Here is an 18838-nt window from a genome sequence, read left to right as displayed (position 1 = left end):
TACGTACTAAGATTCCACTGTCTGCATACCAGCCTTCCTGCATTTAGGGGGCACACCTTATTATTATGATTTTGAGAAGCAATGAGATGTCACTGTCTTTATATCAACTTTTTTCCATTTTCTGGTGTGCCTTTCCTATTATTATTATTATTAGCAGCACTAAGATCCCACTGTCTGTAAATCAACTTTTTCCATTTTTTGCCGTGCCTTTCCTATTATTAATATTATTATTAGTAGTAGTAGTAGTACTAAGATGCCACTGTCTGTATACCAACCTTGCTGCATTTGGGGGGCACATCTTATTATTATGATTTTGAGAAGCACTAACACTCTGCTCGGGGACGCAGGTGGCGCTGTGGGTTAAAGCCTCAGCGCCTAGGACTTGCCGATCGAAAGGTCGGCGGTTCGAATCCCTGCAGCGGGGTGCGCTCCCGCTGCTCGGTCCCAGCGCCTGCCAACCTAGCAGTTCGAAAGCACCTCCGGGTGCAAGTAGATAAATAGGGACCGCTTACCAGCGGGAAGGTAAACGGCGTTTCCGTGTGCGGCTCTGGCTCGCCAGAGCAGCGATGTCACGCTGGCCACGTGACCCGGAAGTGTCTCCGGACAGCGCTGGCCCCTGGCCTCTTAAGTGAGATGGGCGCACAACCCCAGAGTCTGTCAAGACTGGCCCGTACGGGCAGGGGTACCTTTACCTTTACCTTTAACACTCTGCTGTCTATACGTCAACCTTTTTCCATTTTTTGGTGTGCCTTCCCTATTATTATTCTTATAATTGTTATGAGAAGTACTAAGATGCCACTGTCTGTATATCACCCTTCTTGCATTTTTGTGCAAGGAACATGAATCATGTTCAATAACATCAAAGGGAACTGTCAACAGGGGTGTGGGTGGGTGTGTCAATCTGAAGTTATTGTATGGTTTATCTCTGCAGATCATAGCACAAGTATAAAGATGGACCTAACTGAAATATGACAGGGGGCCCTTCATGATGAGCTCTGGCGACCTTGGTACAAGTCTGGTTCCAGCCTCATGTCCTGAAAGGCATTCAGGCATATCTTGAGTTCCTCACATGTTGCATAAAGGTCAACACATGCAGATTTGGTTACCAAGTACAGTCTACAAGATAATTTCATAGAATCATAGAGTTGGAAGAGACCACAAGGGCCATCGAGTCCAACCCCCTGCCAAGCAGGAAACACCATCAGAGCACTCCTGACATATGATTGTCAAGCCTCTGCTTAAAGACCTCCAAAGAAGGAGACTCCACCACACTCCTTGGCAGCAAATTCCACTGTCAAACAGCTCTTACTGTCAGGAAGTTCTTCCTAATGTTTAGGTGGAATCTTCTTTCTTGTAGTTTGGAACCATTGCTCCGTGTCCGCTTCTCTGGAGCAGCAGAAAACAACCTTTCTCCCTCCTCTATGTGACATCCTTTTGTATATTTGAACATGGCTATCATATCACCCCTTAACCTCCTCTTCTCCAGGCTAAACATGCCCAGCTCCCTTAGCCGTTCCTCATAAGGCATCGTTTCCAGGCCTTTGACCATTTTGGTTGCCCTCCTCTGGACACGTTCCAGTTTGTCAGTGTCCTTCTTGAACTGTGGTGCCCAGAACTGGACACAGTACTCCAGGTGAGGTCTGACCAGAGCAGCATACAGTGGCACTATTACTTCCCTTGATCTAGATGCAATACTCCTATTGAAGCAGCCTATTTGAGGGCAGGCAAAAGATAGCCAGTTCAAGTCACAGCCCACCAGGGTCATTTTCATTCAATTCCATTATTCTTTCTAGTTGAGATTCCTGCATTTCAGGGGGTTGGACTAGATGACCCTTGGGATTCCTTCCAGCTCTACAATTCTTTGATTCTTATCATGAGAAGTACTAAGATGCTACTGGCTATATATTAACCTTGCGTTTTTATGGCACGCCTTTCTTTTTATTCCTCACTTCCAATATATCCTCTCCTTGATTTGGTATGGTCTCAGTTGCCACAATCCCAGACATGACTGTTCAGAAGTGAGCTCCATTGATTTCAGTGGGGACTTCTTCCCTAGGATGCATGTGTTGGATCGCAGCCCGAAACACACATTCAGGTTGGAGTCCTGAACATGCTTGCCAGTCTTGATTCCGGGGTGCTAAACCCGCTGATATTTTTCTCTTCTTCATAATATTTTATTAAAGCTTTTTATAATACAATAATATAAAAGAAACTAATCTAAAATGAAAACAAGAACCAAGAAAGAAAGAGAAAACAGAGTCCTCTCTCAAAGGTAGCTGTTAACCAGTGTCACGTACAGAAAGTGGTGGACCCTCCCAGTCTCTCACCCTGGGAGATCTTCCCTTCCTTGTGTCTTCCCTTCCTTGTGTCTTTCCACCAACCATCCACCACATTCATAGGTGTGTTAGGGATTTTCTTCAAAGGGTGTCTCAAATTGCACTGCAAGGCTACATCCCTGAAAACTCTTGCTTGTAAGTTTCATTGAACTCAGTGGAACTTCAAAGTAAACATAAATGGGGCCTTCTCATTTTGCACAGAAGTGTGTGTCCATCTACTCTGTTTGGAGTGTGGTTTGGATGGTTTTTGGGGTTTTTTTTACCAAAATTCACCTGTGTAACCTGTTCCAAGGTTGTTCAATTCAACACATGGAGTTGTCTCCAACAAATTGCTTCGGTCTGTGAAAAGACAACAGGCTCTACCTGCCACAGTTCCCAGACAACATGTCTCCAAGGTTTTATTGAACCCTGCCATCTCTCCAACCAGAAACTGAATGCTGTATTTACCGCTTTGTAGCTTCCTTGATTGTGAGGCTGCAGGGTTCTTAAAGGTATGAATGTTGCTAAAAGCATATTCTTTGCTCCCAGAGTGTACTCCAGCATTCTACTTCTGGTACAACAGGCTTTTCCAGTGCTGGCATCGCTCAAAACGATCACATTTTTTCACACCCAGGTGGATCCTGAGATCTGCTGCTGATGGTTAGTGCTACACGGCATTGCAATTTAACAACTATATGAAGCCACTTAGGAAATGTGAAGCACAGTGTTGTCTGTACACTAACGACACACAACTCTGCGATATCTGAATCTGGAGATGCTGTGCAGGTCCTGAACCAGGGTCTGGACCCATACTGGACTGAATGAGAGCCAACAAACTGAAACTGAATCATATATAGACAAGGGCCCCCCTGTGGGTGAGTGGATTCCAGGTTTGGGAAATTGGTCAGTTACCTGCACTTCTTGTGAATTCCTTGAAGGGTGCTCCTTGATCCAGCATTGTCACTGTAGACCATAGCTGTCAACCGTCCCTTATTTGGTGGGAAAGTCCCTTATCCGAGCGCCGTGTCCCGCTGCTGTCCCTTATTGATGATGTCCCTTAAATTTCCTAGGTTTCAAAGGAAGCAGCTCTTTTCCCTCCCTCCCTGCCGGCTAGGGAGGAGGGAGGCTCCAACTGTGTTGCTTGGCTGTGTTGCTCACCCAATAAGGAGTCTAAGAACGACTGGGGGGTGGAGCTTGCATGCCTTGTGCCGATCAAATCGGCCGCGTTGCCTGGGGACTTGCCTTTGCTCAGCGCTTCCCAGCGGAGAGGTGATGGTGGTTTTCCTTGCTGCATTCCCTTTGCCGGGGTGCTGCGCTGTGGGAACCACCGCTTGAGGCTTCGTTTGGCTGCTGGCTGGGCTTTCTGCCTTTGGCTCGGAGGGGCTCAGAAGTTGAACATACCTGTGCTGGGAAAATCCCTTATTTTCGAGGCTGCTGGTCCCTTATTTTCAAATCTGTAAGATGACAGCTATGTCTCACAGCAGCCAAACGGATGCCTCTGGGAAGTCTGTAAGCAGAAGCTAAGTGTAACAGCACTCTCCCCACTTGTGATTCCCAGAAACTTGGTATACAGAGTTATATTGCCTCTGACCGTGAAGGTAGAACATAGCTGCCCGGCTGGTAGCCGTTGTATAATGTAGAGTGGTCTATAAATTATGATACAAAGCCATGGTAAAATATTGTGCCAGTTTGCACACAGCGATAAACTACGGTTAATGGCTTATCAGCTGTGTGCTAAGTGCTCTCTCCTTGATTGCTTCTGCTTTGCTCTTTCCCCCTTTCTTTAGTGCAGGCAGGAGCAGTGAGCCACGAAGCCTTGACTTGGTGTTACACGCAAACTGAGATTGTGCTTTGTTTCTCCCTAGCAGACAATGGTTAGCAAGTGAGCAGCCTTCCTGTCGACTTCCTCGTTGCGTTTTGTTGGGGAGAAGCAAACTGTGATTCCGGTTCGAATATCTTGTTGCTTGCTCCAGCAGAGGAGCAAATCACAAGCCATCAGGCATCCTGAATTAGCGTGCTGTTCTGTCTCAAAAATCCTGACTTTCCGTTATGTGGAAACAAGACCATTGTTCATTAATATCTAGATCAGCCCATCTCTCCCAGTCACTCTTTCTGCTGGCCTTTCCCCCTTCGGTCTTCAGAAAATGGCTGTGGTGCTAGCAATCCGACCTGTTGTAGGTAAGATCATGCTCCCATTTGTGGACCAAGATCTACCCAATGGAGACAGTTGCTGCAGAGGATAGTACTCCTGAACCTTGAAAAGAGAGAATTTTGCAACTTGTTATTGCGTAACATGGCAAGCACGAGAAAAGCTGAACCTGCCAACATTTTCTCCTCCACAGCAATCTTCTATTAATTGGGTCATATTAGGCACAAGAGGTCACCCATTTTATTTCAGCCGCCAGTTTATTCTGGAGTGCTGATTGTTTCTCGGATGTGCGTTAGGTTTCCATTCTGTCTGCTTACATACCTCTGTTTCAATAAGGATTCGGGGGCAGGGAACCAGCTTCAGCACAGAGTAGGGAGAACCATGAGAATTTTAATAGGCTTGAGAAAGGACACCCACACAGTTTTCTGCACCTGACTTGGGTTGCAATTTGGGTGTTGAAATCTGTTTTATCCTCAGGATATTCAGTGCGATAATAGCTAGGTTTCATGTGCAATGGGTGTGGGAGTGCCAACTATAAATACTGTATTTGCTGCATGTTGGAAATGGAGGGGAGTGGGGACTGGTTATCTGATGATTTAAGCGTATTGGTCTTTATCTCTGCATTCCTAAAACCCTTCAAATAGTGGATGAACTGAAATAAAGTAAAAGATAACAGCTGTTTTAATATAGAAAGGGCTGATCCTTAACTTTCACATTGCTGTGATTTTGCTGAGCCCAGTTGTTGGGTTGGAGGGGAAAAATTGTTACAACTTCTTTTAGGTGTGCAATAGGATCACATCCTGTGCTGCAATGACAGGTATATGCAAAATCGTGTATACTCTAATTGCCCCCAAGCAAGCATCCTTACCTTCTGGAGCTGGCACTCCAAGTGGGCCTTGCCCCCCAAAAGTTTACTGGGCAAGTCCTGCTCAGCACATGGGCGCTGGAATGCTATCTATCGCAACTTCTCAGAAATAAAGAAATAAGACTATCCTACATTGAGGTTAGCCGAGTATCTAAGTCAGAAGCTCCTAAAACCTGAGAAGCCTAGGGTCTAACAAATACAAATATGTCTTGTACAGAATAACCATCTTGTCCAGGGGCTTTCCCGGACGTCATAAGTAACATCCCTAATTTCTTTGACCTGTAGTGGTTTTGTGAGAATTTCATTTTGAGAAATCTAACAACTGATGGAGAACCAGCTGCAGGAGGGAGAAAATTCAACGTCACAGCTCATAGGATCCTTAACCTTAATTTAGAATAATACTTTGAGAAATGTAAATTTATTTCTTTTGATGTTGTCTATACTATATTATACCCACCAATAATCAAAGGAATAACATTCTGGTTTTTTTCTTTGCTTTAAGCAATAAGACAAAATTTTACCCTGCCTCTGTCCACTCTCCCAATAGCTGTGGTGCAAAAATACCAGAGTAAATTCAGCTCTAGCAGAACGTAGATTATCCAATTCATATTTAATGTGTTGCAACCTTCAGTGTAGATCCAAAGAATGGAGTGCTGCAAATTGTCTTAAAAGATAGTTCACGATTTTCTCCAAATTTTCCTCTTGCGAAATTCTAATTCATTTCTCATGAGAAGCTTATGCTATAAAATCTTACCTCAGTTATAGGCTTTACATTCTTCCCATTCAGTAGCCTAAAAGTAGTCCCGTCATTATATTCAAAATACTCTTGGCGTTCAACACTAATTTGTGTTTTAAAGCAACCATAATTCAAAAGTAAAATTTTATCAGTTTGACATCCTGTTTGTTGTTGTTGTTTAGTCGTTTAGTCGTGTCCGACTCTTCGTGACTCCATGGACCAGAGCACGCCAGGCACTTCTGTCTTCCACTGCCTCCCGCACTTTGGTCAGACTCATGTTTGTAGCTTCGAAGACACTATCCAACCATCTCGTCCTCTGTTGTCCCCTTCTCCTTGTGCCCTCCATCTTTCCCAACATCAGGGTCCTTTCCAGGGAGTCTTCTATTCTCATCAGGTGGCCAAAGTATTGGAGCCTCAGCTTCAGGATCTGTCCTTCTAGTGAGCACTCAGGGCTGATTTCCCTAAGAATGGAGAGGTTTTATCTTCTTGCAGTCCATGGGACTCTCAAGAGTCTCCTCCAGCACCATAATTCAAAAGCACCAATTCTTCAGCGATCAGCCTCCTGTAAAATATTGTAAAAAAGGATACGAAACAGAAAAGCAATGCAACCTAAAACAACATTGGTCTACTTATGTGGGGCGGTGGGGAGGGTAGGTGGGTAAATTCCTGTTGTGCCCCATGTAATACATGCCAAACACCAACCAATCCCGATTCAGCCATACATCCCTTCAACAATCCTATCTAAAACTGGATCTAATTAACACAATTTAGGGCCATAATATATATCTACTGGTATACCCAAAACCTTCAGGACACCTCTTAGGGCCTCAGCTAAAAACAACAGCCACCCCCATATAAGTCATACTTCCCCTCCCAAATATATTTGTAGGCACCCATAAGAATGTGTAAACTGGCTCTATGATATATAACGATTCTTAAATCAGGAATATTTTCTTTTGTTTTATGCCGCTGTACCTGGCTGCTTATTGCACATCCCAGAACAGCTTGGTTTGTTGTTGTTTTTTTAAAAAATCCATTTGCCTATCGGCTGTTCTCCATTTTATGTGATTATGATTTAGCAAGTTATTTAATCAGTCTAATCTTGTGGCATGAAATAAATGGTAGACTTTGCTCATAATCTTAAAGCTGGGACCTCCCCCCTGTTTTGTAGTGCTTTGAAAGTATAAAGCTTTTATCAAGGGTATAACTGTAAAGGCTAATTGCTGGAGAGCTTATCTTCATTAAACAAAACCATTCAGGTGATTAGGCTGTACAAAAATACACAATGCTACAAAAGGGGAATACTACTGATATCTCAAAAGCCGAAGTGTCTAATTTCATTTACATCAGAACAATTATAAATTGAATCTGACAATCCTGAACATTCAGTACAGTTATCTTTTAAGCAAATCTGACCATACTCAAATAAAAACGCATAGTAATGGATTGAAATTTCTTATTTTGCATTAATTGGTAAATTATCATTAGTATTCATATAGATATTGTTCAAGTTTCATAACTTGCCAATCCTTATCTGCTTTGTGAAGCATAAACCACTTCATATCTTCCTAATCGCTTTGTAAGGTAGGCAAATATTCTCCATACAAGGCTAGAGTCTGGAAGAAAATTGTGTGAGCTTAGACAAGGCACTCAGTTGAAAGCTGAACTGGGATTCCAGTGCATAGCTCATGCTTTAAACCATTGATTCATAAAGTAAGCCCCCTTGGGAGGCATGGGACAATGATTCCTTCCTTCCTTCCTAGCCAAGACCTGAGTTGATTGTATCTCACTTGCCAATGGACTCTCACTCGTTTGGGGAAGAAAAAGAGCTGCTGTTCATAGCTAGTTTAGGATGAGGCCAGAAAGATCCTGTACAGCTTTCTGTTAACGCTCTGCAGGGCATCACATGCAGCAGCAGGCTGTATTCTGTATTCTGGGGAGCAATCCCTAGAAAATAGCAGAATTGTAGGTGAGGGACAGGTTCAAAAGGGTTGAGAAACCTTTCCAAACTAAACCACCCCTGTTTATACTTTTGTGGCTTCTGAAAAGTGATTCATTTGGTGGAGAACTTAAGCATATACGGTGGTACCTCAGGTTACATACGCTTCAGGTTACATACGCTTCAGGTTAGAGACTCTGCTAACCCAGAAATACTACCTCGGGTTAAGAACTTTGCTACAGGATGAGAACAGAAATCGTGCTCCGGCGGCTCGGCAGCAGTGGGAAGCCCCATTAGCTAAAGTGGTGCTTCAGGTTAAGAACAGTTTCAGGTTGAGAACGGACCTCCGGAACGAATTAAGTACTTAACCCGAGGTACCACTGTACTCATTTCTACCCCACCTTTCTACAAAAATATTCAAGGAGGCTTCCAATCAAAGTGGTAAAATAGTGGTAAAAACAAAGCTAAAAGAGACTGAAATGTTAGCAACAGCAGTCACCCAAGTTAATGACAAAATTCTAACAAAGGTCCCTGAAATTGCACTGTCGGCTGTTCACCTGAAGGCAAGCAGTAATGGCCCAGCCAGGTGTACCCCAAATTGAAAGCTATTATAGAATTTAGGGGTCACGGCTGAGAGGGGCTTCTTGGGTAGCTGCCAACTGTGATTCCCGCTGCAGGGAGACCTCAGGAAGGAACTCCAAAGTAAGTTTCTGGACACGTTTGCATGGGAAAAAGCAATGTGATTCTTGAGATGTTCTGCAGAGAGTTAAGAGTAACGTAAGCGTTTTAGCCAGAAGAAATGAGGTATATCTGGCTAGGCTCCTAAGACTCAAGATAGAATTACAAGGCCACGACAGGTTATCTAAGCCAGAGGTGGGCAGAAGATTAGGCACAATCTAATGGTTGGCTACTGACCAGTTTCTGAGTTTCTCACAAAGAATGCTGGACAAGCTGAACCACAGTTCTTAACCAAGAGTGCGCATTCAAGATCATTTAACCATAGCTGTCATCTTACAGATTTGAAAATAAGGGACCAGCAGCCTCGAAAATAAGGGATCAGCAGCCAAAATAAGAGATTTTCAGAGCACATGTATGTTCAATTTCTGAGCCCCTCCGAGCCAAAGGCAGAAAGCCCAGCCAGCAGCCAAACAAAACCTCAAGCGGTGGTTCCTACAGCGCAGCAACCCGGCAAAGGGGATGCAGCAAGGAAAACCACCGTCAACCCTCCACTGGGAAGCGCTGAGCAAAGGCGAGTCCCCAAGCAACGCGGCCGATTTGATCGGCACAAGGCATGCAGGCTCCACCCCCCAGTTGTTCTTAGACTCCTTATTGGGTGAGCAACGCAGCCAAGCAACACAGTTGGAGCCTCCCTCCTCCCTAGCCGGTGGGGAGGGAGGGAGAGGAGCTGCTTCCTTTGAAACCCGGGAAATTTCAGGGACACCATCAATAAGGGACAGCAGTGGGACACAGTGCTGGGATAAGGGACTTACCCGCCAAATAAGGGACGGCTGACGGCTATGCACATAACACATGCTATAGCTTAAGATATCCTGACAACACCTCTTGCATTTAAAACACATTGGTTAACCATGAAGATTCTAACAAATCAAAAAGGTAGACCACACACAAATAAGCAAACCCCAGCCTAATTGATTCCTTTTTCTTCTTATTTCAACCATAGGTACCGCTATCATAAAAAGTAGCAAAACTGTACTCTAAAAAACAGAGAAATCAAATTGTTTAGAACATCAATGTAACTGTCCAGTGAAAGATTAATCCATAGGTGTTGTTTTGTTCCTGATCTGATCTTGCACATATGGATGTGTTATATGTATATACGCACACATGTCCTTGCCATCTGTAAACATGACCAAACAGCAACAGTTACACTGCTGTATTTAGAACACAGTTCTTACTCTAATATCTAAGTAACTGCTAAGATGCATTGAGAGGATTTGAAGTGGAAATAAGGTCTCCTTCCTTTACTGTACCAGGAATTCTTGTACTATACTGGTGCATGTTCGCTGTACATGTCTGTTTTAGCCTTGGGTGGGACAGATATGAAAGGTGTGAAGAAGTGTGCATGCACACGAAAGCTCATACCAAAAACTAACTTAGTTGGTCTTTAAGGTGCTACTGGAAGGAATTTTTTTATTTTGTTTTGACTATGGCAGACCAACACGGCTACCTATCTGTAACTAGATATGAAAGGTGTTTGTCTTATAGTGAAATCCTAACCATATATTCTCAGAAGTGGCGTTGGTTCCTAGAGTAGGTGGGGTTAGTATTGTATTGTAGCTCTAGTTGCTACCTTTTAAAGGAATTCTAGCTAGAACTACTTAAATCTGTTAAAACCTTACAATGTCTAAGATCCAGGTGTTTATTGGTCCACCTCAAACAAAGGTAATTATCTGAGTCTTTCTTCTGGGTGCCCACATCTTCTGAAGTGTGATGGGTAGTGACCAAAGAAAGGGCTTTTTAAATATAATGGCACATTGCTTCTGGAATGCCCTTACATTTTTTCCATGACCTGGAAAAGAACTTATTTTCCCTGACTACTTTTTAATTGGAATGTGTAACTCTCCTTGACTGGCTGATTTGGTTTTTCCACTTATGTCTTTTTTATTGATTGTATTGATTTGTTTACTTTGGAAGGTGCCCTGAGAGCTCCTATTCCTGAAATTCTGGGGTATAAATTTAATGATAGCTAAGGACGCAGGTGGCGCTGTGGGTTAAAGCCTCAGCGCCTAGGGCTTGCCGATCGAAAGGTCGGCGGTTCGAATCCCTGCGGCGGGGTGCGCTCCCGCTGCTCGGTCCCAGCGCCTGCCAACCTAGCAGTTCGAAAGCACCTCCGGGTGCAAGTAGATAAATAAGGACCGCTTACCAGTGGGAAGGTAAACGGCGTTTCCGTGTGCGACTCTGGCTCGCCAGAGCAGCGATGTCACGCTGGCCACGTGACCCGGAAGTGTCTCCGGACAGCGCTGGCCCCTGGCCTCTTAAGTGAGATGGGCGCACAACCCCAGAGTCTGTCAAGACTGGCCCATACGGGCAGGGGTACCTTTACCTTTACCTTTAAAGAAAATAAGCAAAAACCCTATGGTACTTCGGCTATATTTATTGGCTTTCAAATATAATAACTTACCCACCTGCCCTTTTTCAAGACAAACAAGCCACCGCGAGGTTCAGATTGTCCCATTTGGTTTCCATGTCTGCTACTTCCGCATCTGATACTTAATATTTTATTTGAAAAATAGGCTAAGAGATAAAGAAGGAGTAGTGCATATGCCAAGCATATTGGGCTTTTACCCGAAAAGCATCATGAAAGGAGGCCAAAAACGAGATGCATAACAAAACAACTTCAACGTAAAACTGTTATGGAGGAAACGAAAACATGCAGCAGCTTTCCTGATTGCAGTGCAGAACTGAAAGTAAACTGCAGAACCTGAGGGCTGACCTGGCAGTTCCTGGTTTGGCAAGCCAGGTGGGCCAATGCACAGCATCATCTGTGCAATTGGGGAACAGAATTTAGTTGCTTTACTTTTACATCTTTCAGGCTTGGATTCCCCCCCCCCCCCCAAAATAAAAAATAAAAAATTATGGCTTTCTCCATAATAATTTATTGCTTATATTTGGTATGCTGCACTTATTGTGCTCAGATGTGTCACTAGAGCAGGGCTGAGAAACCTCAGGGTCTGGATCTCTCCCGAGCCACCCCCCCCCCACACACGTATTTGCACCCTCCATGATTGCTTTAGCTTGGCTGGAATGTGACCTTGAATTCTGTTAATGACTTGCTTGCCTAGCAGAAGGATTGAGTGGGGTGTGTGAGTGTTATTAGAAATTACCCTTCCGTACAAAGGCAAAATGCCATATAGTGGTTCCCTGGCCAGGGCAGAAATAAACCCAACTCTGTTTAAGCACATGTAAGAATGTGTACAGCTAAACCCAGGGGTCACCAACGTGGCAGGCACCAAGGTGCCTGAGAAAGCTTTTGTTGGCATCCCCAGGCAGGAGTCTTACTCTGAACTTTCATTTTTTTAAAAGTAAGTTTCTAGCCCTCCTAGAAACCATGTTATGGAGCAAAATGTGCAGATACCCTTCTAAGTGATTTCTGTGAAATGAGCAAGCCTGGCTGCTTCCCTTGGCAGTATTTTTAAGCAATGAATGAAGTCAGGGCTGTGATTCGTAAGCGAGTTGTTCTGACACTCGGCCAGGGGTAGGCAACCTAAGGCCGGGGGGGCCGGATGCGGCCCAATCGCCTTCTAAATCCGGCCTGTGGACGGTCCGGGAATCATTGTGTTTTTACATGAGTAGAATGTGTCATTTTATTTAAAATGCATCTCTGGGTTATTTGTGGGGCATAGGAATTTGTTCACCCCCCCCCCCAAAAAAAAATATAGCCCGGCCCACCACATGTTCTGAGGACGCTGGACCGGTCCACGGCTGAAAAAGGTTGCTGAACCCTTCACTAGGCAATGGAAGCCCCCTGTGTTCCGAAGACCTGCTTTTCTCATTCCCCTTTAATGTACTTTTTCTGCTTCGAATTTCCTAGGCTGAAATTCAGTAGGTTAAGCCTTTTCTCATATGGAAATGCAATTCTGGGGAAAGCGTTACAGAGACCCAAATCTCTAATTTTGTGTTGTGCCGCGCCTCCCTTGGCACCCATTTTGTAACTGGTGCTTCCAGCACTCTCAAAATTCAAAATGCATCCTCTCGTCCAAAAAGGTTTGCTGCCCCTGACCTAAATTTTTGAGAAGTATATTACTTTGATTTTCACACACATATCGCCGTCACCCATTTATAGTCTATAAAATTCAGGGGTTGGCAGCAACCTTTAGCATTTTTAGAGCAAATGTCTTTCAAGCTAGCTGCTAAGTTATGATGTGCTTGTATTGCAAGAAGAAGCTGAAAGGCTGCGTCCTGAATTGTTATAAGTGTTTGAATTCATCTGCAATTCATGTGTTGGCTGATATTTATCTAGCTGATGACGTACGTATATGCAGTTGACTGGTGCCAAAGCAGCAAATTTTAAATGAATCCAATTTCACCTCCCCTGACATTTTATTCGTTATGATGTAAGCCTATTAAGTTAGTCAGACAAAATTACATTCTCAAAGTCAACACTTTTTTGTATTCCTTCTGGTATGCAAAATGCTTTTGGATTTTTATTTCACTCATTGTTGCAACAACTTCCAAGTAGGCCCCCTGTATTTCTTATATACATCTGTGTGTGTGTGTGTGCGCGCACACACGTTCATGTGCACACACACACATACAGAGACTAAGATATAAATAGAAGTGATTTGCTGGTCCAGGAGTCATGGGGTTGAAATGGGCCTTGTACCTAGATTTCCTACATAAGAGAACCAGAATGTCTTCCTTTTCAGCGAGATAAGTACAGTGGTGCCCCGCAAGACGAATGCCTCGCAAGACGAAAAACTCGCTAGACGAAAGAGTTTTCCGTTTTTTGAGGTGCTTCGCAAGACAAATTTCCCTATGGGCTTGCTTCGCAAGACGAAACGTCTTGCGAGTTTTTTTCCTTTTTCTAAGGCGCTAAGCCGCTAATAGCGCTAAGCCGCTAATAGCCGTGCTTCGCAAGACGAAAAAACCGCAAGACGAAGAGACTCGCGGAACGAATTAATTTCGTCTTGCGAGGCACCACTGTACTGCATTGAAACTGGTGGATAAACTGATGTCGGTGGAAATAACTTTCCTGGCTTCTAACGCTATCCTATTAGTAGGTTCAGTTTCTTGTGTGTAGTTGAGCTGAAATGGGGTGGAGGGGTTGAGAGCAAGATCGTTTAGGGTGATGAAAAAGCATCTGCATCATTTCAAAACTCCCAAAGCTGTCTCTGCTAAATACAAATATACCCCAGCTTGAAGTTGCCCAGCTACCTCCTTTTGTAGTTAACCGTTTCTGTACTTAAGATGTACATTTCAGATTTGAACAATAAATTATTACCTCTGGCATGCATAAAATATTATTTAAGTATAATTGTATTTTAGAATTATAATTGTATGCATAATTGTATTTTACAGAAAATAAAACTTCCTAGGAAAGTATCCAGGCGTTATCCAGCCTATGAGCTCTATCTTTACGGGGAAGGAAGTTATGCAGAAGAAAATAGAAATCTGCTCTTAACTGGGATTCCAGTACTCTTCCTCCCTGGCAATGCTGGGAGTTACAAACAAGGTAAGCTATATCTGAAGCAATACTGATGTGTGTCTTTCATAAAGCAGGAAATGCATGAAGATCTATAGAATGTTACCTTTTTTTAACATAGGCCTTTGTGGAAGTATGTATTCTGAATATTTTGTTTATACTTATAGGATTACCAACTTTCTTTGTTGATGTATTTGCATCATTTAATAGCGTAGGGTAAAATGTGACATCATCTGAACAGTTAGAATACCCACATTATGTAAAATCGCATAAGATAAGCTAAAAACAATCAAAACTACAAATCAACAAAATATATTGAGACTGATCACTATATTTACACTATATCTTGATTGGCATTTATTTTGTTGCACATCAAGCATGTAAAAGAGTTGTCAAGGAAAGTGGTATTGGGCAAGGTTTTAGAGATTTATCAGGAAGCGATCCTTAGCCCTGGGCTTCTAAATAGATTGAGAGCTAGGCAAACCAGCTCTGCTACAGGCGTCAAAGAGGATTATTCAAATAATCACAGAAGATACCATATGGGCATCTGGAAAATGAACAAAATCCCATGTGAATCATGCTCCCAACTGCCATTTGGAGAAACAGAATGTGATTTCAACCTGCCAAAGATGGAATTTTATCTGAGAACTGGGGAAATATATTTTACAAGCGTAATACAAAAATTAGTGGTACAGGCAACTCCTGTTTTAGGCATGTGAGCGCAATTGCACAGATGCGCACAGCGCTGAACCCAGAAACATAATAAAGATGTCACTAAAAAGGGCGGGGCAGGGAGTTTGCAGGCTTTTTCAATGGGTTTCCGATTTCACGAAGATGCACAGTGACCCCGGAACGCAAACCCCACGTAAATGGGAGTTGTGTGCACTTGACTTAGCTTCAGTTTATGTAAGTGGCTTGAATGAATGAATGAAATCTTTGTTGCTAAAAGCTATAATCCGCCACAATTGGTCACAATGCGTAGAATATAAATAATTGATTTAAAACTGAACAACAACAGCAGCTAAGCAAACATACAAAAATGCGAAAATCACAGCTGTATAAGTTAAGCGCTCCACGTCTCACACTCTCCCTTATGATACTTATCTTGTTGCCTAGCTCTCAACTTACTTGCAGCCAAGGCAAATTTTGCAACCAGTTCAGTAATAAATGTAAGTGGCTTGACCACCCAGTGCCAGAGGGCCATGAGCAACTATGTTGATATGTACGTTGCGATGTCTCAGAAGTGCCATATGAAACCAAGAGGCTATAGCAGTCAAATTGGAGGATGGGCAAATATAAACTTGGACCACCCTCTGACTGCATATCATCAAGAGATCTACCAGTCGAGTTCAAATACTACAAGGTGTAAGACCTGTATTCCTTACTGTTTGTATTATTTTTGCCCTCATAATCCATAAATACATTCAAGGAGTGCTCTCCATTCATAATTCAGTTTCCGTAATAAAAGCTAGGGCAGGAATAGCAAACATGATGCCCTCCAGCTGCGGTTATCACTGGCAATAGGCCATGCTAGCTCAGGGTAATAGAAGTTGTAGTCCAAAAACATCTAGAAGCACCACTCCTGATCTAGAATAATTAAATCTTGACCATGGATTCCGCCCCCCTCCCAGTGTATTCTGGGTAAGGGTTAAACTCTTTAGAATTTGTCTCTGTCTTCCAAGAACATGTTAGTGTTTTAATATGATGGACCAGTATCCTGTTAATTATGCTGTTTTAAATGTGTATTTTATATTTGATTTCATTTAGCAGTGTGGGGTTTTTTTCTTTTTGAAATGTTTTAAGTTTTTTTTGTTAACTTTGTTTTAAAGGTGTATACTGCAGTTGACCTCCTTTGTAATATTATGTTTAAGATAATATTTTAATTTTCTGTTAATTATGTTGTTTTGACTGTATACTCTATATTTGACTTTCTTCAGAAATGTTTGATTCTGGATTGTTTTATTGATGTTTTAATATGCTGTAAACTGCTTTGAGATTTTTCTAAATAAATAATCTCTACTATTTATAAGAATTTCCGAAGTAGCTGCTGTGACGAGAGCCTCTTGTCATTAGTTCTTGTCTTCATGGAAGTAAATGCCGATCAGCAGCTATGTTGTGGTTTTTTTAATCAAACTATAGATCAGTATAGGGTTATGAAAAGAAATGGGTATCAGAACGCATTTGAGAATGGTGCCGATCTCTGTGGTGGAAAAACACCTTTCCCATGCTTCTGTATTGTGAGCAATATTGATGCAGAGGCAGCAAGGCTTTTTCATGATCTGTTCCAAAGCTCCTTGCATAAATAATATCCTTCTCAGGTAATACCTCCATATTGTATGTTAGGCCAGGGTTTCTCTAGCATGGAGTTTGGTGACACCAAATTACAACCAGTTGCGTATTCCATTCCATTTTAACAACAGATCTGTATCTTTTCTGTCCCCTGAGGCCAAATTTTAGTGATCTGCCCTAGCATCCAAATTTAGAGATATTAAACTACTTGCTGCTAATAATTCATGTGTGCTTTTTCAGTACGTTCCCTTGGGTCAATAGCACTCAGAAAGGCAGAAGATGCTGACTTCAAGTATCATTTTGATGTCTTCAGCGTCAACTTCAATGAGGAACTTGTTGCACTCTATGGTGGAAGTCTACAAAGGCAAACTAGATTTGTGCATGAGTGTATTAAAGTAATTCTTAAATTGTATAAGGTATGGAGATAAGCATTGTGCACTTATTTAATTCTGTCAAATTATTAGCTGTATTGGATATGACAGCTGCAGGTTGGGAAAGAAATAACTGTTGCTCTGTGTTTTATGGTTGGGATACCTATCTATATCTATCTATCATCTATCTATCTATCTATCTATCTATCTATCTATCTATCATCCATCAGCTCCATGATTTGGTATAGGGCCGTGTTTCCCAAACCTGAGTCTCCAACAACAACTTCTTCTTCTTCTCCTCCTCCTCCTCCTCCTCCTCCTCCTTCTTCTTCTTCTTTTGAACTACAATCCCCATCATCCCTGACCACTGGTCCTGGTCAGGGATGGTAGAAGTTGTAGTCCAAAAACAGCTGGAGACCCAAGTCTGGGAAACACAGTGTTTGAAATTCTCTCTCTCCCTCTACATTCAGTAGCATTATTTGAAAGTTGGGTCCTTGTCTATCTATACTGGTACCACCCACACTAAAGCGGGGAGCTATCCACAGCCTCAGAGCCTCAACATTTGCATAAATACAGCCATGAGGATTTTCGTATGCTTATTGTGTATACGATATCAGTGGGACATTGGTGGACTGTTGAGAGAGGGGAAAGTAGAAAATGAGTATGGGTGCGGCGTGAAGCATCTAGGGAGATGGTAAGGAACCCTGGTGCTCCTTTCTATCAGCTTGCAGGTTGGTACATTCAAACATTAGGGTTGTGCATTTCTGATACTGCATTTCTGAAACCTTTCTGCCTTTTTAAAAAAATCAGTAAGACATTTCTATATTGGGGTGCTCAGCTTAATAGTACAAATTATGAAACAAAACAGATTTCTCATGCTATTCACAAGATGCCAGTAAAAGGGTTTAAAAAAACCTTTTATTGTCATCTTGTGATTAGCATAAGAAATTTGCTTTCTTTCACAATTTGTACTACAGTGGTACCTCAGGTTACAGACGCTTCAGGTTACAGACTCCGCTAACCCAGAAATAGTACAGTGGTACCTCGGGTTAAGAACTTAATTCGTTCTGGAGGTCTGTTCTTAATCTGAAACTGTTCTTAACCTGAGGTACCACTTTAGCTAATGGAACCTCCTGCTGTTCTGCTGCTGCTGCTGCGCCGCTGCAGCATGATTTCTGTTCTTATCCTGAAGCAAAGTTTTAACCTGAGGTAATATTTCTGGGTTAGCGGAGTCTACTATACCTCAGGTTAAGAACTTTGCTTCAGGATGAGAACAGAAATCGCGCAGCAGCGGCAGCAGGAGGCCCCATTAGCTAAAATGATACCTCAGGTTAAGAACGGACCTCCAGAATGAATTAAGTTCTTAACCTGAGGTACCACTGTATTATGCTGAGCACCCTCAATATAGAAATGTCTTAGATTTAGATTCAAAATCCAAATAACTGTACTTGAATTGCAGTCTTAGTCTTTATAAAAACTTGATTTTCGGCGAACGACAATAAAGTACATCGGAATTCAAATACATCAGCTATTAAGCAGGAGGGTGCCTGTGATTTCATACAATCTCAGTGTGTTTGATGTCAAATCATTTCTTCCTTATGCTTCCCTTTTCTTTTTTTTAAGGGCCAGGGGTTTGCTCCACGTAGCGTTGCAATAGTAGGTCATTCCATGGGTGGCCTTGTTGCAAGAGCACTGCTGACGCTTAAAAATTTCAAGGTGGAACTCCTCAATGTCCTCGTTACTCAGGCCACACCTCACATTGCACCTGTAATGCCTTTAGACCGATATCTTACTGGTAAGTTTACTCCTAATATGACCACTCGGTAGACATCAGCGAGATTGCTATACCTTAAAGCGCTATAAAAAAATTGTTAATGTGAATCAATATCCTTTTTATGTCATAATACAGTGGTACCTCGGGCTAAGTACTTAATTCGTTCTGGAGGTCCATTCTTAACCTGAAACTGTTCTTAACCTGAAGCACCACTTTAGCTAATGGGGCCTCCTGCTG

General features: G+C 42.6%; 1 protein-coding gene across 1 annotated transcript in view; it reads left to right on the top strand.

Annotated features, from left to right (window-relative positions):
* Nucleotides 1-18838, top strand: part of PGAP1 (post-GPI attachment to proteins inositol deacylase 1) — a 63658-nt gene that overhangs the window by 721 nt on the left and 44099 nt on the right. The window contains exons 2-4 of the mRNA XM_079977285.1: nucleotides 14044-14197; nucleotides 16697-16872; nucleotides 18451-18622. Of these exons, the coding sequence (XP_079833411.1) occupies nucleotides 14044-14197; nucleotides 16697-16872; nucleotides 18451-18622 (502 nt within the window). The remainder of the gene's footprint in view (nucleotides 1-14043; nucleotides 14198-16696; nucleotides 16873-18450; nucleotides 18623-18838) is intronic.

This window comes from Podarcis cretensis (assembly GCF_951804945.1).
Source record: "Podarcis cretensis genome assembly, chromosome: 1".
Classification (NCBI taxonomy): Eukaryota; Metazoa; Chordata; class Lepidosauria; order Squamata; family Lacertidae; genus Podarcis; species Podarcis cretensis.
This window is presented reverse-complemented; position numbering and strand designations above follow the sequence as displayed.